This window comes from Ahaetulla prasina, chromosome 4 (genome assembly GCF_028640845.1).
Source record: "Ahaetulla prasina isolate Xishuangbanna chromosome 4, ASM2864084v1, whole genome shotgun sequence".
NCBI lineage: Eukaryota > Metazoa > Chordata > Lepidosauria > Squamata > Colubridae > Ahaetulla > Ahaetulla prasina.
In genome coordinates this window covers 40,151,111-40,171,167 of record NC_080542.1, presented here as the reverse complement: position 1 = coordinate 40,171,167, position 20,057 = coordinate 40,151,111, and the positions used below count along the sequence as shown (strand labels likewise).

At 43.0% G+C, this 20,057-nt stretch overlaps 2 protein-coding genes across 2 annotated transcripts; one reads left to right on the top strand and one right to left on the bottom strand.

Moving 5' to 3' along the window:
• The first annotated feature begins 959 nt into the window (after positions 1-959).
• On the top strand, positions 960-7,764 carry LOC131198763 (coenzyme Q-binding protein COQ10 homolog B, mitochondrial-like). The gene is made up of 5 exons (XM_058183785.1): positions 960-1,094; positions 2,684-2,872; positions 3,569-3,761; positions 6,011-6,112; positions 7,100-7,764. Exons 1-5 carry the CDS (start codon positions 1,003-1,005, stop codon positions 7,256-7,258), a joined length of 735 nt encoding a protein of 244 aa, XP_058039768.1. The 5' UTR covers positions 960-1,002; the 3' UTR covers positions 7,259-7,764.
• A 1,735-nt stretch (positions 7,765-9,499) lies between these two features.
• CISD3 (CDGSH iron sulfur domain 3) lies at positions 9,500-19,191 on the bottom strand. The gene is made up of 3 exons (XM_058183786.1): positions 19,043-19,191; positions 10,163-10,291; positions 9,500-9,802 (listed from the first exon to the last, which is right to left on the bottom strand). Exons 1-3 carry the CDS (start codon positions 19,172-19,174, stop codon positions 9,617-9,619), a joined length of 447 nt encoding a protein of 148 aa, XP_058039769.1. The 5' UTR covers positions 19,175-19,191; the 3' UTR covers positions 9,500-9,616.
• Between the last annotated feature and the right edge of the window lie 866 nt (positions 19,192-20,057).

Genomic DNA, 20,057 nt, shown 5'->3' with positions numbered 1-20,057 from the left:
ATCAATAGACACATAGACATTAACAACATCTATAGACAATCACCCAGTCCAAAAAGGAACAAAAAGACCCAAGCACCTCTCCACCACCAATCAGCATCCAGATCAGCACAGATTAACTCCAAAGTTAACACAAATCAAAAAACAAAGGAATACCCTAATCAAAAACTGCTAATGAAGTTCACAGCAAACAGCCCAACAAAAAGAATTTCTAAAACACCCCCACCCCCACCACAGACAGGAAAGCTACCAGAATATAAACTGACAGCAAATCACACTCCTTACTAGCTTTTATTATGGTAGTTTGGGTAAAGAAAGAAAGGACTGCAAGCAAAATTCGATCCTCACAAAACAGCCTTTGCACCAATGTGCTGTTAGGTTTCACCTTGGATAATTTTGTTGTGGTTTAGTGCTTGTCTGAATCTACCAACCTGCTACTTCGGTAAAATCAAGGTTAAAACACTCCAACGAATACTGTGCGGGGCGGAGCAGATAGTTACCCTTGCAATAGTGGCGAATATCTGTAGCTCGGATGAGGGACGGTGAAGGTTCGTTCTCCGAGCTGGTGGGTCGTTTTCCGAACGTTTTGTTACCAGGCTAGGTAACATCCTCACCGAAGAATCCTAAACTCCGCTGAAGATATTACTTAGCCTGGTAAGGAGACGTTCGGAAACTTTTCCACCAGCTTTGAGAACGAACCTTCACCATCAAAGTTACCCTTGGCCACAAATTGCCAACCAGATTTCATCAGTGCACGCTGTACGATCCTAGCTCACCCTTGCATGTTAAAAAGTCTTTTAAAATTCGAAACGGGGGACTGGACTACTTCCTATCTTTGTAAAGAACAATGGAGCTCATGGTCTTTAAAATCAAAAACTGCCAGTCTGGCTGCTGTGGGCGTATCGGGTGAGCCTGGAGGGGTGTGAAGGGGAGGAGAGGGGGCGGAGATCTGGTCTTTCGCCGGCTCTTTCGGAATCGTTGGCGCTCGGACGGCACATTTGAGCAATGGCTGGAACCAGGCACCTTAGCAAGAGTTCGGATGCCTTTCGAGGACTTTTCGGGAGCGGGTTGCGTCCGCGCTTTCCAAGAGATGCACGGTAAGAGCGTGTGCCAGAGGAAGAAATGGTGGCTTGGGGTTAGCTGGGTCCCGATGATCGCGGGGGGGGGGGGGGGTTTCTGTCTTTCCTTCTCTTGCTGCCGGTTTCCTTTCTCCCCAACCGAATCTGGTCCTCACCGGCGGGCTAAACGGCTGCCAAGAGCAAGAAGGCAGGCGGTCCCATGGCTGGAGGTTGATGGGTTGGATTCACACGATATGTTAAACTGGGCTAGATCGGGGCTATTTTGTTGGTGGGTTATGGGGATGCCATAGAAAAGTGATTCTTTTAGGCTGAACGTGTTTATGTGAAAGCCGCAACTCTTTTTTTTATTATTATTAAAGCAAGTTTGCTAAAGCTTTAACAAGACACGAGAATCCAATTTTTCTGATGGCCACCGCATCATTTCTGTTTGCCGACATCGTCGGCAAACGGAGCATCTGGGAATGGTGCCACCCAATCCCGTAGGTTTATTTCTGCAGAGTAGCAAGTAAACGATTCTTAGGTATCACTTCAGTGAACATTCATACCTAGCATATCTACTTAAAACTAAACCTCATTAAAAGTGATTTTTGAACACACTGTATAATTTATTTCCAATAATGAAAATGAATTGAGTTTCACTTAGTTAACTTCTGAGGCTTAGGAATACATTTGCTTAGTATGATAATCAGTAAAATAATTCATTCAGTGTAATGGATTTAATAGCCAGATTGTTAAATTATGTAATATAATTTAATAATAATAAAATATATTTAATATCTGGAATTGATGTAACAATAAAAAAGGGCATTTTGAACTCCTCATTCTTCACAGTAAGATGATCATACACACCTCAGTAGAAAGTCTACTCTAAATTAAGCTGCACTAAATTCAGTGGAAATTATTTACTGATTCTAGATTAAACTGCAACCTTAACTTAGTTTATTTATGTACTGCCTAATAATTAAATATTTGAGTAATTCCCATAACAAAGCTAATTCTACTTGTCACAGAATAAAAATAAAAACCTTAAAAGAGATAAAAACAAGTATAGGATGAAAGCAAAAATAAAACCAAATTTTCTAAACAGCTCTTAAATATATAAATACACTATTGGAAATGGAAAAAAGGATTCAACCAGGGTCAAAATCGACCATCCTGCTTTTCTGGATTCGCCAATTATTCAGAGAAGCATTACCAATGCCCTTTAAATGTGTTTCAAATAAAAAAGATATAGTCACAATCAAGTTTGACAACTAAACAATACAAATATGTCCATATAATTTTCCTAGCAGTGTTATAGGAGTGGGTTTTCTTCCTTTCTTCCAAGATTTTCCTCTTAGATACTAACCTTCCCTTCCTTTCCCTTGAATTAGTTAAGATTGGCTAGTAATTGTTACTTGGTGTGTGTAGCTATTCATTATCTGGGAATTTTGGAATCTTATGAACTTAAGACTTAGAGAAGTTGAGAATTGTCTCTCAACTATTGTTAGTCTTAAGGGAAGCTCTTATCAGTAGCATTATCTGCCTTCAGTTGAGAAATAAAGAAACTCACCATTCCCTCTTCTAAGCTTTGCCATCTTTGATGTCTCCTTTTCCCTTTTCTACAGGATCATCCCCATTATGCATCACTGGAGATGTTTAAGCTCTAGTAGGTTCCTTGGTCCTCTAATTATGAATTCCTGCTCTTTCCTGGACTCCAGATCAATTATGAGAAAGCAGGTCCGGCTCTTTCTCAATCTTGCAGCTCCTCTACTTGGTGCCAAGCGTATGGAATACACTGAAATCCGTCAACTCCCGTGAGTAGCTCAGTTCTAACCATGATTGTAAGCAATTCCTGGCTGAGATCTCACTTGATAGAATAGCGGTACTGAGATCTCACTTAATGAAATATCCAGTTGTCTGGTAGTAATATCTCCTGATTTGAGAGTTTAGGATTTCGCTCTACTTTGAAACATTTGGTAATATGTAATCATATATTTAGACCATTCTAGATATAGGTATGTATCCACAGATCTACAACTTTAGAGGCATCCTTTTATTGATTACTTTTATTGATTACTTCTTATATATTAAAAATATAAGAACTATGACGGATCAGACCAAAGACCTAATGGCTGGATTTTCATAACTTACTAAGCAGATGTGGCACATATGCACATTTCTCACATCCTGAGATTGTCCTGCCAAAAATTGGTGGGAAAGCACCTTATTTTCATCTACCAAATAAATGGAACGTTTCCTCAACCTGAAATGCTTGTTTTCACAGAAGTTCTTTTGATCTTTTCATACCTGTTTGAGAAGCAATGATCAAAACTGAATAATATTTCAGATATAGACTTCATATTTATCCATAGCTTAAACTGAGCAACGCTAATGAAAGTTTGGAGGGTAATTTCACTTGATCCATGATTTAGAGTTTCCAACGGTATCTTTGTCTTTAAATGCTGATTGATGGTTTTTGCTCACCATCCCCATTACTTCTGCTCATGCAGGTACTCTGTTGACCAGATGTATGACATTATTGCTGATGTTGACAGCTACCAGCTCTTTGTTCCTTGGTGCAACTGCTCCCGCATAATTTCCCATCACAAAGAAGTCTCCCAGGCTGAACTGGAAGTGGGATTTCCTCCTGTGGTTGAGCGCTATGTCTCGGAGATCTCTTCAGTGCCTCATTGCCAGATCCGGGTAATGCATGATATTCAGATGGCTTTAAGTTCTAGTTACAAATTGAGTGGTTTGTTTTTCCAGAAACTGGACACATTCACAAGACACTCTAACCCCCCAAATAATTTATCCATGGTTCATTCAGTTAACCCGATTTTCTGGGCTGTAATGACGCTTTGAACCTGAAACTAACACACTTATTTAGATTAGAACATTTTACCAGGTTGAAGTGTGGTCAGCCATTTTGTGGATCAGCCAGCTGTGTGTTTCAACTGTGTGACTGTCATCTTGACTTTTTTGACAACTCCCCTGATTGTCCCTGTGTCATAATATTGTTAACCCAGCTTAAATCTGGTTTGAACTGGTGCTTATGACTCATTTCCCTTTTCTTGGGCACTGCTCTCTTAACACATACCCTGGGAGAAACTGTTTTATGTCATTGTCCTTTCAGAAAGAACACTGGTGTTGCAACTACTTATCAGTTGATATGTGACAAACGTCAGCTAAGTCATCAAAACGAAAGTTGGGTTCCCTTTTTTTTAACGCAATGATACCAAGGTTTTTTAATATTTTCCCACATGAAGATTTGCTATAGGTGAGCATAACCTGCTGCCTTCAATAGTCTAATGTATCTGGAGAGTATCGTTATAGAGTGCTGGTCTCAAAAAAATATTTTTGCTATTCAAATCCTTTATCTGAAAACACAAATTCCAGTGTTGTTTTTCTTCTAGAGGTGATATGATACTAATACTGATCCCTAATCAAGAAATATGTATCACCTGACATTGGGTCAAGCCCCCCCCCAATTCTGTGGTCCTTTCAGAATACCTTTAAAAAGGTAAAGATAAGGTTCCCCGCACATACATGCTAGTTGTTTCCAGCTCTAGGGGCAGTGCTCATCTCTGTTTCTAAGCCAAAGACTTAGAAGACTTAGACTTAGACTTAGAAGACTTAGACTCTGTTTCTAAGCCAAAGACTATGGAGACGTCAGACGCTCTCTGACGTCTCCATAGTCATGTGGCCGGCATGACTAAATGCCGAAGGTGCATGGAGTGCTGTTACTTCCCACCAGAGTCCCTATTTTTCTACTTGCATTTTTACATGCTTTCGAACTGCTAGTTTGGCAGAAGCTGGGACAAGTAATGGGAGCTCACTCCATTACATGGCACTAGGGATTCGAACCGCTGAACTGCAGACCTTCTGATCAACAAGCTCAGTGTCTTAGCTACTGAGCCACCACGTTCCTAGAATGCCTTTAGGTCATGGATATTCTTTCAGGCAGGGATATTAATTTATTAGTTAAAGCCAGATGGGTTGGTTACTAGTTTCCCCAGTTTGTTCCTTTATGCTCTTATTGCTTGGTCTGTAGTTTTTTTGTAAAAAATTGTCTGCTTCCCAGAATTATGTTTACAAGGTGAGAAGCCATACAAATCTATTAAAGAAATAAAAATGTAGCAAAATGTATATGTGAAATTCTATTAAGGCACAGTACCATAATGTATTCAAAAGTTCAGCTATTTTGTGATAGTGTCACAGTTGGGTCCTAAGTCAAGAGTTTTCAGTTCTCAAGTGATTCCAGTCCCCCTCTTCCTTTCCCATATATATATTGCAAGACAATATATATTTTGTAACAAAAGTTTTTGTTGCGTGGGCATCCTGTGTCCCTTCCTAAGCCTTGGCACCCTCAGCTGAGTAGAATTGAACTCCCCAAACCCAACAATGACCATATTTACTTGGAATTTTGGGTGTTGAAGGCTGCATATCTGAAAACTGCTCTAATTATCCATCATGTTTCTGGACACAGATCAGGTGGAGAGTTTCTCTGACTTTCCTCACTGGAAAAGAAAACTCTCCAAGTTTCTCTAGTATAGGAATCTTTTAAGCTATTCCCCATTAGGGACGTTCGTTACTGAAATATTCCTTTGGAATTTTGTAGCCAAGATAGCTGCAAGGTGCAGGAAAACAATTCAGAACATCCATGCTCGTCTTTTGGTTTATTAAATAAATGGACCTGTGAGAACTTCCCTGAATTTCTGTTGCTTTAAATAATTTCTAAAGCAAATTCTCTTTTGTCACTCTGAATGAATATAATGGGAAAAGAAAGTTTTTTGGATGCTAGCTTTAATGGTCACATTCTGCCTGAGTTCAATGACCACCAGATTAATCCTACAGCTCCAGCAAAAGGATCGCCAAATGCAAGCTGTTTTTCTCCTGTTTAAATGAGTTTAAGCAAGCAGGTATTAATTTTGCTGATTTGTCTTATCTTTCAGGCTGTGAGTAAAGATGGGCGGTTATTTCGGCATCTGGAGACATTGTGGCAATTTAAGCCAGGAAACATGGGACGGCTGGATTCCTGCACACTCAAATTTTATGTAAGTGTCTTTCATATACTAGTTCCCGATAGAGAAAGGGGAGTGACTCCAAAACCAACAGAATATGGGGCAAGAATGTGCAAATTGGCAAAGTCCAGTTTTATCACAAGTACAAAGGTTCGTGTATACTCTAAATTATTGCAGCACTGTAAATTTGTCACTGATTGATCAGTTCACTTTCATGTTCAGGTTTTGTGGTACTGATGTCCTGGTACTATTATGCATTTATTTAAGCAGGCATAGATGTGGTGCCAGCATGAGAAATCTTATACGGGTAATCCTTGACTTACGACAGTTCACTAAGTAAACTGTTTGAAGTTACAATGGAACTGAAAGAGTGACTGACCATTTTTCACACTTTTGACCATCGTAGCATCCCCATGGACATGTGATGTACATTTAGATGCTTGGCAAATGATTCATATTTATGATTTTTTTAAAAAATTTGAATTTATATCCCGCCCTTCTCCGAAGACTCAGGGCGGCTTACATTGTGTAAGGCAATAGTCTCATCCTATTTGTATATTTATATACAAAGTCAACTTATTGCCCCCCCAACAATCTGGGTCCTCATTTTACCTACCTTATAAAGGATGGAAGGCTGAGTCAACCTTGGGCCTGGTGGGACTCGAGCCTGCAGTAATTGTAACTGCAGGCAGCTGTGTGTTAATAACAGGCTACATTAGCCTGGTGAGCCACTTCCCAGCCCACATGATGGTCATGTGATCCCCTTTTGTGACCTTCTGACAAGCAAGGTCAATGGGGAAGCCAGATTCACTTAATAACCATGTTGCTAATTTAACAACTGCAGTGATTCACTTAACAAATGTGGCAAAGAAAGTCATAAAACGGGGCAAAATTCACTTAACGAATTTCTCACTTAGCAACATAAATTTTGTGTTGCGGAGGAAAGTTGAGCACTACCTGTATATATACGTGTCTAGGTGTCTATTTAACACAAATTTATTTATTTCAACTTGTTCACAGGTCTCCTTTGAATTCAAATCCAGCCTCCATTCGCAACTGGCTAAACTTTTCTTTAATGAAGTAGTCAAGCAGATGGCCTCGGCCTTTGAACAGAGAGCAGAGAAGCTGTACAGCACTCGAACGTCAGCCCAGCCACACCAGGCAATTCACTGTACGTGACGATGGTCTTGGAAATACTGATGTTTGAGTCCACCTTCCTGATCTCATAGAACAAAGTCTTCTTTTTGCCCACATCTGTATCATTTCTTGGATGTTTTTAATTCAGACATGACTTTATTTATGCCTATTTACCGTGTAAAAAAAAACTCTCAAAGATGCACATTATTTAAACGATTCTTCTATTTTATTTACAATAAGATTAAATTATTGGGTATTTAATTATGCTGTTGTAAAGATGACTCTTTGTTACAGTGGAGACCCCTGACCATCACTGAAAACCACAAATATTATAATGGAATTTTTAATTATTTTTGAAACAGAAGTGGTTTTTTTTTATACTTTAGGTTTTTAAGAAGCAGCATATTTATTGGCCCACTGAATAATTTCTTTAAATGTAAGGAAAACAGGACTAGCTAAGCACAGCCCCTTCAGTGGCATTTACAGTGTAAGTTCCTAGACTCTCCCTTTCTTTTGTTACGCCTCTCTCCTCTTCTAGGTCACATGGGATCAATCTTTTGTTTCTTTCCTTTCAGATTAATTCAAACCACTCTAGAATTCATTGAAAATGGAATAAAAGCAGGGGAGGGCAATGCATTTTTCTTTAGTAGCTCACAAGAAGACCAAAATTGATCAAAACTTGTTCCTTGTGAGCCAGCCTTTCTTCTACTCGAAATTCTAGTAGAGCAGAGGCTTTTGTGAACAGCAGAAGCATTTAGCACAAGGCTGCTATTAAGTACCATATTTTTCAGACTATAAGATGCTCTGGACTATAAAACGCACCTAGCTTTTGGGGAAGAAAAGAAGGGGGGGGGAAATCTGCCTCTGCCTCCCAGCATTCAACTGGCTTGTTTGCTGCCACGGCAACCTGTTATACAACAGCTGATCAGTGCCACACTAACCTCCCTTCCCCACTGCAATATTCGGAGTGTAAGATGCACAGCCATTTCCATCCACTTTGGGGGGGGGGAGTGCGTCTTATACTCCGAAAAATATGGGTAATTGAGAAGTTGCAATTATTAGTCTAGCCCTAGAAGTTATATAGACAGTGATGCAATCTAACTCTGATCTCTTGAAAGTAGATTTTATACCTGAGCTGCCTGGGTAGAAGAAAGTGATTGCCTAAGACAGGAATTGCTGACAAGGCTGAGTTTAATTGCAACAGAGATGACGCCACCAAGTTGACTCCTACTCGGATGGCTGCTTAACTGCTTAAGCACAGCAGAAAAACTATCACTTGTGCCAAAAATGGTAATTCCCTATTCTGAGGAAGTCCAAGTGATAATATCCTGGAAGATGAGGGGATCTTTGTTCAGGGTTCCCTAGAAGTATTAAAATGCAGAACTAAGGAGGAAAATTAAGAGAAAAATAAAATTTGTATCTCTCAGAGGGAAAATAATTGTGCGTGTTTGCATTATGTGTCAAAATCAAACGTAAAACTGGATTGTTTATTATAAAGTACCCAAAGCCACATGCATTAAGCTTCTATTATTCTGCCTGTTAGTAAATATTTACTAATATAACATGGGCAACATTTTAATAGTGCTTGACAATTATGTATGCCAGTGTGTTCACAGAAAAAAATGATGACAAAGGTTATTTTATCTCATGGGTGTCAAACTCGCCGCATCATGTTGTGATCACGTGATGTATTGCAATGTTTTCCCCCTTCACAGAGCTGGGGTGGGTGTGATCTGCGCGTGATACATCTGGCCCGCAGGCCCCCAGTTTGATACCCCGTCTTCTCTTGTCTTATCTTAGAACAGATCTTCCATAAACATGGTTCAGCTATAACTGCTGCTCAGTTTGTACTTACCTGCTTTTTAATTAGTATTCCACATATTAACTACAAATTGTTTTCTGTTTGTCGTCTCAAAGTGGCAATTGGCAAGTACTATCAGTTTCAGTATTCATGGTCAGTGGGAGCTGAGGCCTACAAAGTGGGGAGTGCTTGTGGCTCTGAGGCCCCTTTGATAGCAAAGTAAAATATTTGTTCTAATGAACCAATTTTTGAGCACTGATTTTATTAGCAGCGAATTGTCAAATAAAAGACTTGCAATAGAATTGATTTTAAAGGAGTAGGGATAAAGCAAGTGAAACACTGAACTCTCTCTCTCTCTCTCTCTCTCTCACACACACACACACACACACACACACACTGTGAGGATTCACCAAGGCAAGAGGGATATAATGCTCATTTTCTTGTCGAATCTTTACCAACATGAATACACGTTTGCAAGGGTCCACTGGCTCCTATTCACTTTAATAAGGTTTCCACAGTAGGATGTCCTGAAGCATTAAGCCCAGGTCTGATTTCCTGATGGGTTCAGTCACTTCTTTCATTCCCACAATGGTCTCCCATTATACCTGTGGCTGAGAATGAAGGTCAGTCTTTTGCACAAAATCTTCTTTATGGGTACCATCACAGAAGGGAGGGTTCTTGGTATATTTACACCCACATAACCAGGCCTTTTTCGATTCTCCAGCTGTGAATCTCAGAGGAGACATTTCTGGGGCGCTTTTCTTATGGGTTCCATCACAGAAGGGCTGTTAAGATACACACAGAACCAAGACTGTAAACAAGCCTAACAAAAGATAGCATTGTCTGTCTATGGATTTTATAGTTACAGTTTTGCTCACATTACAAAAACATCCTAGCCTGAGCAACTGGGACTTAGCTAAGCCTGAAGAAGCAAGTTTGTTTTGCAATTTTTTTTTAAAGCTTGTATGTGTTGAACAGTTTCAAAACTTTTTGCATTAGCAAGAAGAGAACTGGGTTCTTCAAACTTAGCCAATATACTACTGCAAAACTGGACTGACCCTCTTGCCAGTTTTGTTAAGACACTAGACTCCAAGTTTGGGCCAAAATGAAGATAAAAGAAACCTGGAGAAATGCTGGAAGGCTACCTGCTTTTGGCTATGTCCACAAGCACACCAGGCATAGCGTTTCTCTGCTATTAAGTCCACCGGAAAAGGTTCCTTGGCTGCAATCACTGGCTTGGCTGATGAGGATGAAAGAGCTGAGCAGCTTCTTATCTGCAGGCAGGCAAACAAGAAAGCATTGGCTTTATGAAAAAAAAAGAGACATCTGATTAACTAATGCCATCCTTTTATTAGGTAAAAAGTTTAAGGCGTGCAACTGAAAATAGGGAGAAGCACAGGTTTTTATTTTCTCTTTCATTACTTTCTGCACAAATTGAATATAGCAGAGCAAAGGTACAAATACCTTCTCATTTTCTACGTTAAATATTCAATTCCAAAGTCATCTTCCGGTGCATTCAAGATCTGATTGTTGCATTTGTCTAACTAAATACAGGAAGTTACTTATGATCACAACTGATTTCCTTTGCTAAGCAAGACAGTTAAGTGCATTTTGCCCAGGGGTAAAATGCTCCCGGATCGGACTGGATCGCACAATCCGGTAGCGATCATGGCCAGTAGTTCGGCAATCTGGTAGCGATGGTGGAGCAAAGCTCTGCCCACCCGCCCGGGTGTCATTACTTCCTGGTTTTAATCAGAAAGTAATGTGTTTTTTAACTTCTGCGCATGCACAGAAGGTCTGCGCGCACATGTGATGCGCAGCGCATGCATGTGATGTGCGTCGCGTGCACTTCCGAACCGGTAAGGAAAGTAAGTAGATTTCACCCCTGATTTTGACCCATTTTGCAATCTTTCTTGCCAGTTGTTAAGTGAATCACTGCAGTTGTTAAATTACTTATTGGTTGTTAGGTGAGTCTGATTTCCCCACTGACTTTGTCAGGTCACATAACCCTTGCAACTGTCATAAATACATGCCAGTTGCCAAGTGTCTGAATTTTGATCACGTGACCATGGGGATGCTACAACAGTCATGTGAAAAATGGTCACAATTCGTTTTTTTCAGTGCCATTGTAATTTCAAATGGTCACTAACGAATGGTTGTAAGTCAAGGACTACCTTAATGGATATATTTTGAGTTTTGTTTTTATATGGCACATAATGATTTGATATCCTCAAATCAGGGGTGAAATGCTCCCAGTTTGGACCGGCTCATCCGATCCGGCAGCGATGGCAGCTGCTGGTTCGGAGGACCAGTAGCAAAAATCCCTGGCCCCGCCCCCCTGCCTCTGCTAAGCCGCACCATCAGCAGGGTTTTTTTTTTTACTTTTAAAAGTAGTTTTTCTTCAGCTGAAAACATGCCTTTAAAAGTAAAAAAAAGCCTTTGAGGATCCCGCCCCTCAGCTGAGATCGGCAGAGCCTTTAAACTTAAAAAAAAATATTAAAGGCTCCTCTGGCGATCTCACCTGAATTCCTCATCAGCAGAATCTTAAAAAACATGTTTTCTACAATTAGAAAACTTCATTTTAAGAGATTCTAAGGCACTTACCTGATTACTGATCTAATGCATGGCTTTCCCAGCCCAAAAGCAGCAGTTTCACTTTCAGCACAGACAGAATCATTTGCTAGCTAATCAATTTCCTCAGCGAGCAACTAATGCTGGCTGGCTTTGCTGGCTGAGGAACTCTGGGAATTGAAGTCCACAAACCTTAAAGTTACTAAGGTTGGAGACCCCTGATCTAAAAAATATAAATAAAATAAAATAATAAAATAAAATATTTGTGCAGCTTTCTGAGATTTGGTATGTTTCTGTAGTGTTTCACTCTAACTACACAAACACACAAAATCTCACAAAGCTGTATGTGGCATTTTGTGTGTGTGTGTGTGTGTGAGTTGTGTTTTGTTGTGTGTGTGTAAAGTGTGAAAGTTGGTTTTTGAGCTTTTTGTGGCTGTGTGAGGTTCCTGCTTATTGCAAGGGCCATTTTGTGTGAAGTGCAGCTGCTTTTACATTGTGTGTGTGTGTGTCAGTTGTGTTGTGTTTGTTGTGTGTGTGTAAAGTGTGAAAGATGGTTTTTGGTACCACTTATTGTTTTGTATACTTTATTATTTTTATTTTTTATTGTTACTGGCCACGCCCACCGTCATCTGACCAAGCCATGCCCATCAATTAAGCCACACCCACAGAACCGGTAGGGAAAATTTTTAGATTTCACCCCTGCCTCAAATCATTTTATTCTTGATTTATATACTGCTCTATTTTGTATAAGTAAAGGCAGTGTACATTATTTCTACTGATTTTCCTTATAACACCCCTGTGAGTGGGTCAGGCTGAGAAAAAGTGATTGGCCTAAGTCACTTGGGTGACTTCCATGCCTAAGGGAGGACTAATCCAGCATTTTAGCTGCTTTATCCAATTATCTCAGAAAGTCCTGGGATGTGGACCAAGGATTTCCTGTTCTGACTTTCTAAGCAGCTTGATTTCTACATGAGGGCTGAAGTGGCTTGTTGTTCAGTTGTTAAGTCGTGTCAGGATCTTTGCAACTCCCATGCCAGGCCTCCCTATCCTCCACTGTCTGATTCTGCCCAAACTCAGGACCACTGTGTCGATGATCCTATCTAACCATCTCATCTTCTGCCATCCCCTTCTCCTTTCCCATTCAATCTTTCCCAACATCAGGGTCTTTTCCAACGAGTCCTCCTCTCTTCTCATTTGGTGGCCAGAGTATTTGAGCTTCAGTTTTAGTATCTGTTCTTCCAAAGGACCATCAGCATTGGTTTTCTTTAGGACTGAGAAGTGGTTGCAGGCATATATAATAATAAAATAAACTTCTGTTAAAGGAGGGGTGGAAAATTTGTGGTCTCCTAGATACAGGTAGTCCTCAACTTACAACCATAATGGAGCTCAAAATTACGTTGCTAAGTGAGAAATTTGTTATGTGAATTTCTGTCCCATTTTACGATTTTTCTTACCGCATATGTTAAGTGAATCACTGAAATGGTTAAGTTAGCAACATTTACTGTTAGGTGAATCTGGCTTCTCTTGACTTTGCTTGTCAGAAGGTCGCAAAAGAGGATTGCATGACCCCAGGATATTGCTACTATCATAAATGTGAGTCAGCTGCCAAGCATCCAAATGTAAATCACACGACCACGGGATTCAGAGAAATGGTCATAAGTGTGAAAAATGGTCATGTCCCTTTTTTCAGTGCCGTTGTAACTTTGAACGGCCACTGAACGAGCTGTTGCCTGTGGAGGACTACCTGTATTGTTGAAGTACAACTAACTTTCAACATTCTCCCTCCCCCTTGCTTATGTCAGTGGTGGATCAAAGTTCAAGTTTAGCAATTACCAGAGACCCATGTTTTCCATTCCTGGAAAAGTGCTTTTATAAGAACCATAACTCCAAGGGTTTTTATATAAAAGTGTTTTTTTTTATACAACTACAACTTATTCCTCTAGGAATCATTACCTCCTCTTGTGTCAGGAATTTATTTATTAATTCTGTTTATGAGAGGAATATCCACACTGAAGCCAGTGAGAATCACTTTTAAAAAGGCATGTATGAGAAAGGTACATCCAACTGTGCTCTTGTTTATTTTTTTGAACTATCTTTTGTGGTGTATTTCTCATTTTAGGCTTTGGCCCCACATATGCGTCTGTTCCTAACCATAAGCCAACATGACATTATGCAAACTGACCTGTCATGCTTGCGTCATGTTACACTGAAGTACACGAGGTTGTGTTTGCACTGAGACAATGTGAAATATATTTCATCACTTACCCACTCTGAATATGGCATTAAGAACTATTCGGTAAACTAGGAAAAGTTTGCTCTGGTGCCCTGCTAGGAAATTCAGAGTTTGAATGTCACCTTAGGCTGGACCTATATGAAAGCTATTATTTGAGAACCTGAGAGGCAGAATACATGCAGGAAAAAATTTGCACATTATACCGGGGTCTCCAATCTTGGTGTTAGGTTTGGGTATTGACGAGGCAGGAGACCAGGTTAGTGACAACAGCTCTTTAATATAGTGTGACCCAGCAAAACTCTGGAGAAAAACCTCTCCTTATATACACTTCAGCCAGAGGCTGCATCCAATCAGAAGCGAGATACTTCCCGCCTAAAACTCCCGCCAAAACTTACAGTAATACATTACACTCCTTCCCTCCCAGAAGGCACTTTGCCAATATTTACATATTACTTCTCTACGTAGTCCCGCAGGTACGTGGGGCGTCTCCTGACTCTCCCGGACCTGCGCAATTCACTTTCTGGAGTTGAGTCGAGCTTGCGGAGGGACTTTTCGTTCCTCTGAGCTCCTCCTCCCGCCATCCGGCCCTGGATTATTGCCGGCTCGGACCTGCTGTCCTCTAGAGGGACCGGAGGGTGTCGCTGGACCTCGCCTGACTCAGATAAGTCTCTGTTTGGTTCTCGCTTTCTGTTTGTTCTCGGCTCCAGTCAGCTGTGGGGTTAATTAAATCATAGTCAGGGCTGGTCTCGCCTAATTCTGCCTTATCGCTCAATCTGTTTCTTAATTGATCTATGTGGCGCCCAAACTCTGCCATCGTCTATTTCCACTAGATAAGATTTGGGGCCCGTTTTGTCTATGACTATCCCCTCTTCCAGCTTGGGCCGTCGCTGTAATTATGTGCCCACACTGAGTCTCCTATGTTTAATTCCCGGATTCTATCTGGTTTTGTTTTGAACCCGTCCTGCACGTAGTTGGTGTAGCCGGTCTAGCGGGCACCGTAGCTTCCGCCCATTAATAGCTCGGCTGGGCTGCGGCGGTGGCCACACAGGGGTCCTGTGTTGGACGGTTAGGAATGCGTCGATTTGTGCCTGCCAATCGCCGGGCCGCCGTGATAGCGCTTCTTCGCACTCCGAACAAAGCGTTCAGCAAGGCCGTTCGACGCAGGGTGGAACGGCGCTGAGAGGGCATGTCGGATACCCTCTTCAGCCAGGTACCCTTCAAATAATGCTGCGGTGAACTGTGGGCCGTTATCGGACACGAGTGTGTCCGGTAGCCCGTGCGTGGCGAAAAGGTGTTTTAGTGCTGCAATGACAGCTCCAGCGGTTGTGGATTTCATTAGGATGATCTCCAGCCATTTGGAGAATGCATCCACCACAATTAGAAATGTTTGGCCGTGGAAGGGCCGGCAAAATCAATGTGTATGCGGGACCAAGGGCCTTGGGGTTTCTCCCACTCCAACACTGGGGCCGTGGGTGGTAGTGGTCTGGATTCCTGACATACCTGGCATCGGCCAACCCTGTCACTGATTTCCCTGTCCATTAGGGGCCACCAAACATAGCTCCTGGCTAGCCCTTCATCCTTACAATTCCTGGGTGACCCTCATGCAGTAGTTCCAGGACTTTTTCTCAGCTTCTCTGGAACTACCACCCTATCCCCCAGAGCAGGCACCCCTTGCACAGACAATTCCCTCTTTTCTTTACAAACTCTCTAAACGGTCGCCCGGCAGCGGGCCATCCCTTGAACCCAACTGATTACAGTTCTTAAAACAACGTCCCGGTAGGAGGCCGAGCCACTTCCTGCGATGTGACTGGGCCAGAGTCCCAAGAGTCAATTAGTAGAACGGGGTGCCCGGAGTAGGGTCCTCGATTTCCCGGCAATGGGCATCTGCTCAATGCGTCCGCATGCCCCAGCTCTTTCCAGGTCGATGCTGCAGTTTGTAGAGTAGGCGGCCAGAAAAATAGTCCATCTGGTCAGCCGGGTGATAGTGCCACTGGCGTTGGGCGGTCGCCAGCCAGTAATCCCAATAGCGGTCTGTGGTCAGTGATAATTTCAAAGTCTCTCCCAAAACGTATTCGTGAAATTTTTCACCCTGACACTATTAGAGCCTCCCTATCTAGCTGGCTGTAATTCCTCTCAGCCGGGGACATCGTTCGTGAATAGAACGCTATAGGGGCTTCAGTGCCGTTTGGGAGTCTGTGGCTAAGTACAGCTCCTACTCCATAGGGGGACGCATCACAAACCAATACTAACGGCAGTCTGTTGTTGTATTGTATTAACAGGCTATCGCTTGATAGCAAACTTTTTACTGCCTCAAATGCCCTATTCTCTGACTTCCCCCACGACCAAGCAGTGTTTTTTCCAAGCAACTTATGCAGCGGTTCAGCAACGGTTGCCTTGTCTTTTAAAAACACGGCGTAAAGTTTACCAGACCCAGGAAAGCCTGGAGTTCTGTCTTGTTTTTGGGTGCTGGGGCTCTCTTTATCGCCTTGACTTTGCTCTCAGTGGGTGAATCCTTTTGTCTATTCTATAGCCCAAAAATTCAACAGATTCGACCCCTATCTGACACTTGCTTGCTTTGACTTTTAATCCTGCCGCCCTAAAAATGGCCAAAACTTTCCTTAACCGCTTCCCCAGTTCTCTTAAATCTTCCCCTGATACCAACACATCATCGAAATAGGGTACGACTCCCGGTAACCCTTGTAGGAGCCGCTCCATCAAATTTTGGAATAGCCCGGGGCCACACTCACCCGAACTGTAACGGGTGCACTTAAAGGCACCCGGTGCGTTACAATGGTCTGGGCTTCAGCTGTGCTAGCATCTACGGGTAGCTGTTGGTACGCTTGTGCCAAGTCTAATTTGGCGAAAACTTGTCCGTGCCCTAGTGAGTGCAATAAGTGTTGCACTACTGGAACTGGGTAGGCGCTCTTTTGCAATGCTTTGTTCAAGGTAGCCTTGTAATCAGCGCAAATTCTTATGGACCCGTCTGGTTTTATAGGGTGACGATTGGCGTCTCCCATTTGGCATGGTCAACTGGCACTAGTATCCCCTGGCTGACTAATTTATCTAACTCTTTGTCGATTTTAGGTTTGAGTGCAAAAGGAACCCTCCTTGCCTTTAACCTAATGGGAGCTATTTGGGGGTCTAAATTGAAGGAGATAGGGGTCCCCTTGTACTTGCCTAAACGGTCCTCGAATACGTCTGCGAATTCCTCCATTAGGGCGTTTTGCAGGTTGCATCCGCTCCGGTGGACGCCAGTCACCCCCATTCCCAACGCCCGGAACCAGTCTAGCCCCAGCAAGCTTGGCAAGGTTCCCTCGACTAACGTGATGGGCAGGGTCTTTTCGTATGTCCCGTACTTGACCTCGACGGTCGTTGTCCCTCGAACAGGGATGCGGTTGCCCTGGTAATCCTGCACCCGGAGCCGTTGTTTCTGTAGCTTGCGCTTTGCGATGTGCGGCAAGGCTTTCACAAAAGTGTCCCAGGACATGATTGTGATAGCTGATCCTGTGTCTACTTCCAGTCGGCACGGTACGCCTTCAATTGTCGGGTTTGTGAAGATCTTTTCTTGATGCGGGTAGCTGCGTGGTCTATGGTAACAGTCATTCGGTTTGACTTCGCGCTCTTTCTTTCCTGGCCAATCGCGGTCGCCTCGCCGATCTCGCGCTCTGATTGGCTGGTTTGAAATTTCGGAATGTGGGTTTGCATCTCTGACTCAGAGCCGCTCTGATTGGCCGATTTGAATTTTCGGCGGGAAGGTTGGGGTGCTCGGCAGACTTGAGCCAGGTGCCCTTCCTTTCACACCGCCGCAAATGGCGCCCTGAACTTACATCTTTGGCGCTGATGTCGCCCGCAACTTCCGCATTCCTCCGGGTCTTCCTTGTCGATTTTCCGGTGTAGTGGACTTCTTCCTCCTCTTCGCTGGTTGACTCACGATAGGTTTCTTCGTGGTGGACTGTGCTCGGCTTTGCGCCCGCCATCGGCGTGAGTCGCTTTGTAAGGTGTCTGCTGCATGGTTGGACATCTCATGGGCTCTGGCTTCGTCCAGGCGTTTGCCAATGTCAGGTTGCTCTTGGCTAGCAACCGTCTCCTCAAACGGATGTCTCTGACCCCGTATAAGTTGTTCCAGCAGCTCTTCGTCCAGATCGCGGTACTCGCAATGCTTGGAGGCTTGTCTCAGGGCTGCCATGTAGTCGCTGATAGACTCGCCTTCTTGTTGCCTCGCTCCCCAAACTCGTGCCGTCGAGCGTATTTGGGCGGGGCTGGTGCGTAGTGATTCTTCAGGAGGGTCTGAAGGGTCTGCCACGATACGGAGTGTAGCGGTGTTGGCTCCGCTAGGGCTTCTGCGACGGCGATGACTGCGGACCCACAGTGGCTTATGAAGTAAGCCCGTTTGCGGTTGTCGGAGACTCCTGTAGCTCGCTTGCCTCCAGGAAACTTTCGAAACGGGTCATATATATTCCCCATGTCTCCTGGGCAGGGTCAAACGGAGTGGGTGGCGTGTAGCCGGTCATCGCTGCATTCGCTATCACCTTGCTGGGTTTGATTCTCGTAGTGAGTTCAGCTCTGTTCTGGTGCTCTGCCTCAAGATCCCACCTTCGTCGCCAATGTTAGGTTTGGGTATTGACGAGGCAGGAGACCAGGTTAGTGACAACAGCTCTTTAATATAGTGTGACCCAGCAAAACTCTGGAGAAAAACCTCTCCTTATATACACTTCAGCCAGAGGCTGCATCCAATCAGAAGCGAGATACTTCCCGCCTAAAACTCCCGCCAAAACTTACAGTAATACATTACACTTGGCAACTTTAAGACTTGTGGACTTCAACTCCCAGAATTCCTCAGCTTTGCTGGCTGAGGAACTCTGGGAGTTGAAGTCTCCACAAGTCTTAAAGTTGTCAAGGTTGGAGACCCCCTGCATTATACCATGCTGGAGATACCAAAGTAAATACTATCCTACTGTATTTTTGAAATGTTAACGAGTCAAAAATAAATCTCACTGCATCATTTGGCGCTCACTCCTTTCCTATTTGAAGGCCTGCAGCAGCCTCACTTACCCTACCTATATCTTTCTGTACGGACATCTCAAGAAAACGTTCAAAAATTGCATTTCGGTCTCCCTATGGGAAAAAAAAAAAGGCAACGCAAACTGAAAAGTCATCGAATTTCGGGGCGCAGGAAAGGAGAGGGGGGGAAAGTGCAAACTTTCCAGGCTCCTGTGCTTACCTGCGAGAAAAAAAGCCGACAGAAGGAACCTACTGGTGAAGCCACGAGACCCCTGGCTTTCTGCAGCCCGGGCATGGTTGGCAAACAAGCTCCTCCCACCACCCGGGTCACCTTCGCGGCCGCGCGCGGCATCCGCGCGCCAGGAAGCAGCGGTGCGCGCTTGTGTGTGTGGGTGTGGGGGGGGGAATGGCAAGCCCCGCCCACAACTGGTGGAGAAAGGTTGCCGGGGGGGCGCCGCGGCTGAGAAAGCTTTTGCAAGCTGGTGACGGCTGGGGTGGGTGATGGGGATTGAAATCTGAAACATCCGAGAGACGTGGGTGATTAGAGTTGGACGATTTGGTTGCATTCGTGTGCTAAAACGTTTGATTGCACCCTTTTGTTTCTTTTGCCACTCAAGACTAAATTTCCGTTAGGAACAAAATGACACTAGAATTAATAGCCTTTAAGGGTATAGGGTGCACACCGCCTACTAGTAATAAAAAATAAACTGCCTGTTTTAAGTACCTTAACATCGGATTCCTAAATGGCTCCTGTCCCACGGATAGCAGAACTAGGTTATTACCTATCCCCTTTCATACGCCATTGAAAGCATTATATTTAAGTATAGGATGTGAGAGAAACAGTACATCTGAATGTAAAATGTCAAAGAAGAGGAACTGATGAAATGACCATCTTTTGAGTTTATTTCCATTTATTTATAGGTAAAATAGGTAAGATATTTATGGCTCCAAACGTTTGGAATTTTTCTGATACTCAAGTTTTGTAACATGATTACAAATGATTGGAGATGCATGATGTGTTACATAAACTTCAACCTCTGGCAAAAAATTTTTTTAAAAATCACCAGTTTGGATTTGATTTCCAACATTTATGTTTTCAGCTTTTAATGTTTTAATCTTTTTTATTGGTATGTTTTTTATTATTTGTTGTGCCTTTCTTTTAAAACTTTATTTGTTGCTCAGGGTCACATATGTGGGATGATGGCCAAACACATTTACCAAATGAATAAATAATA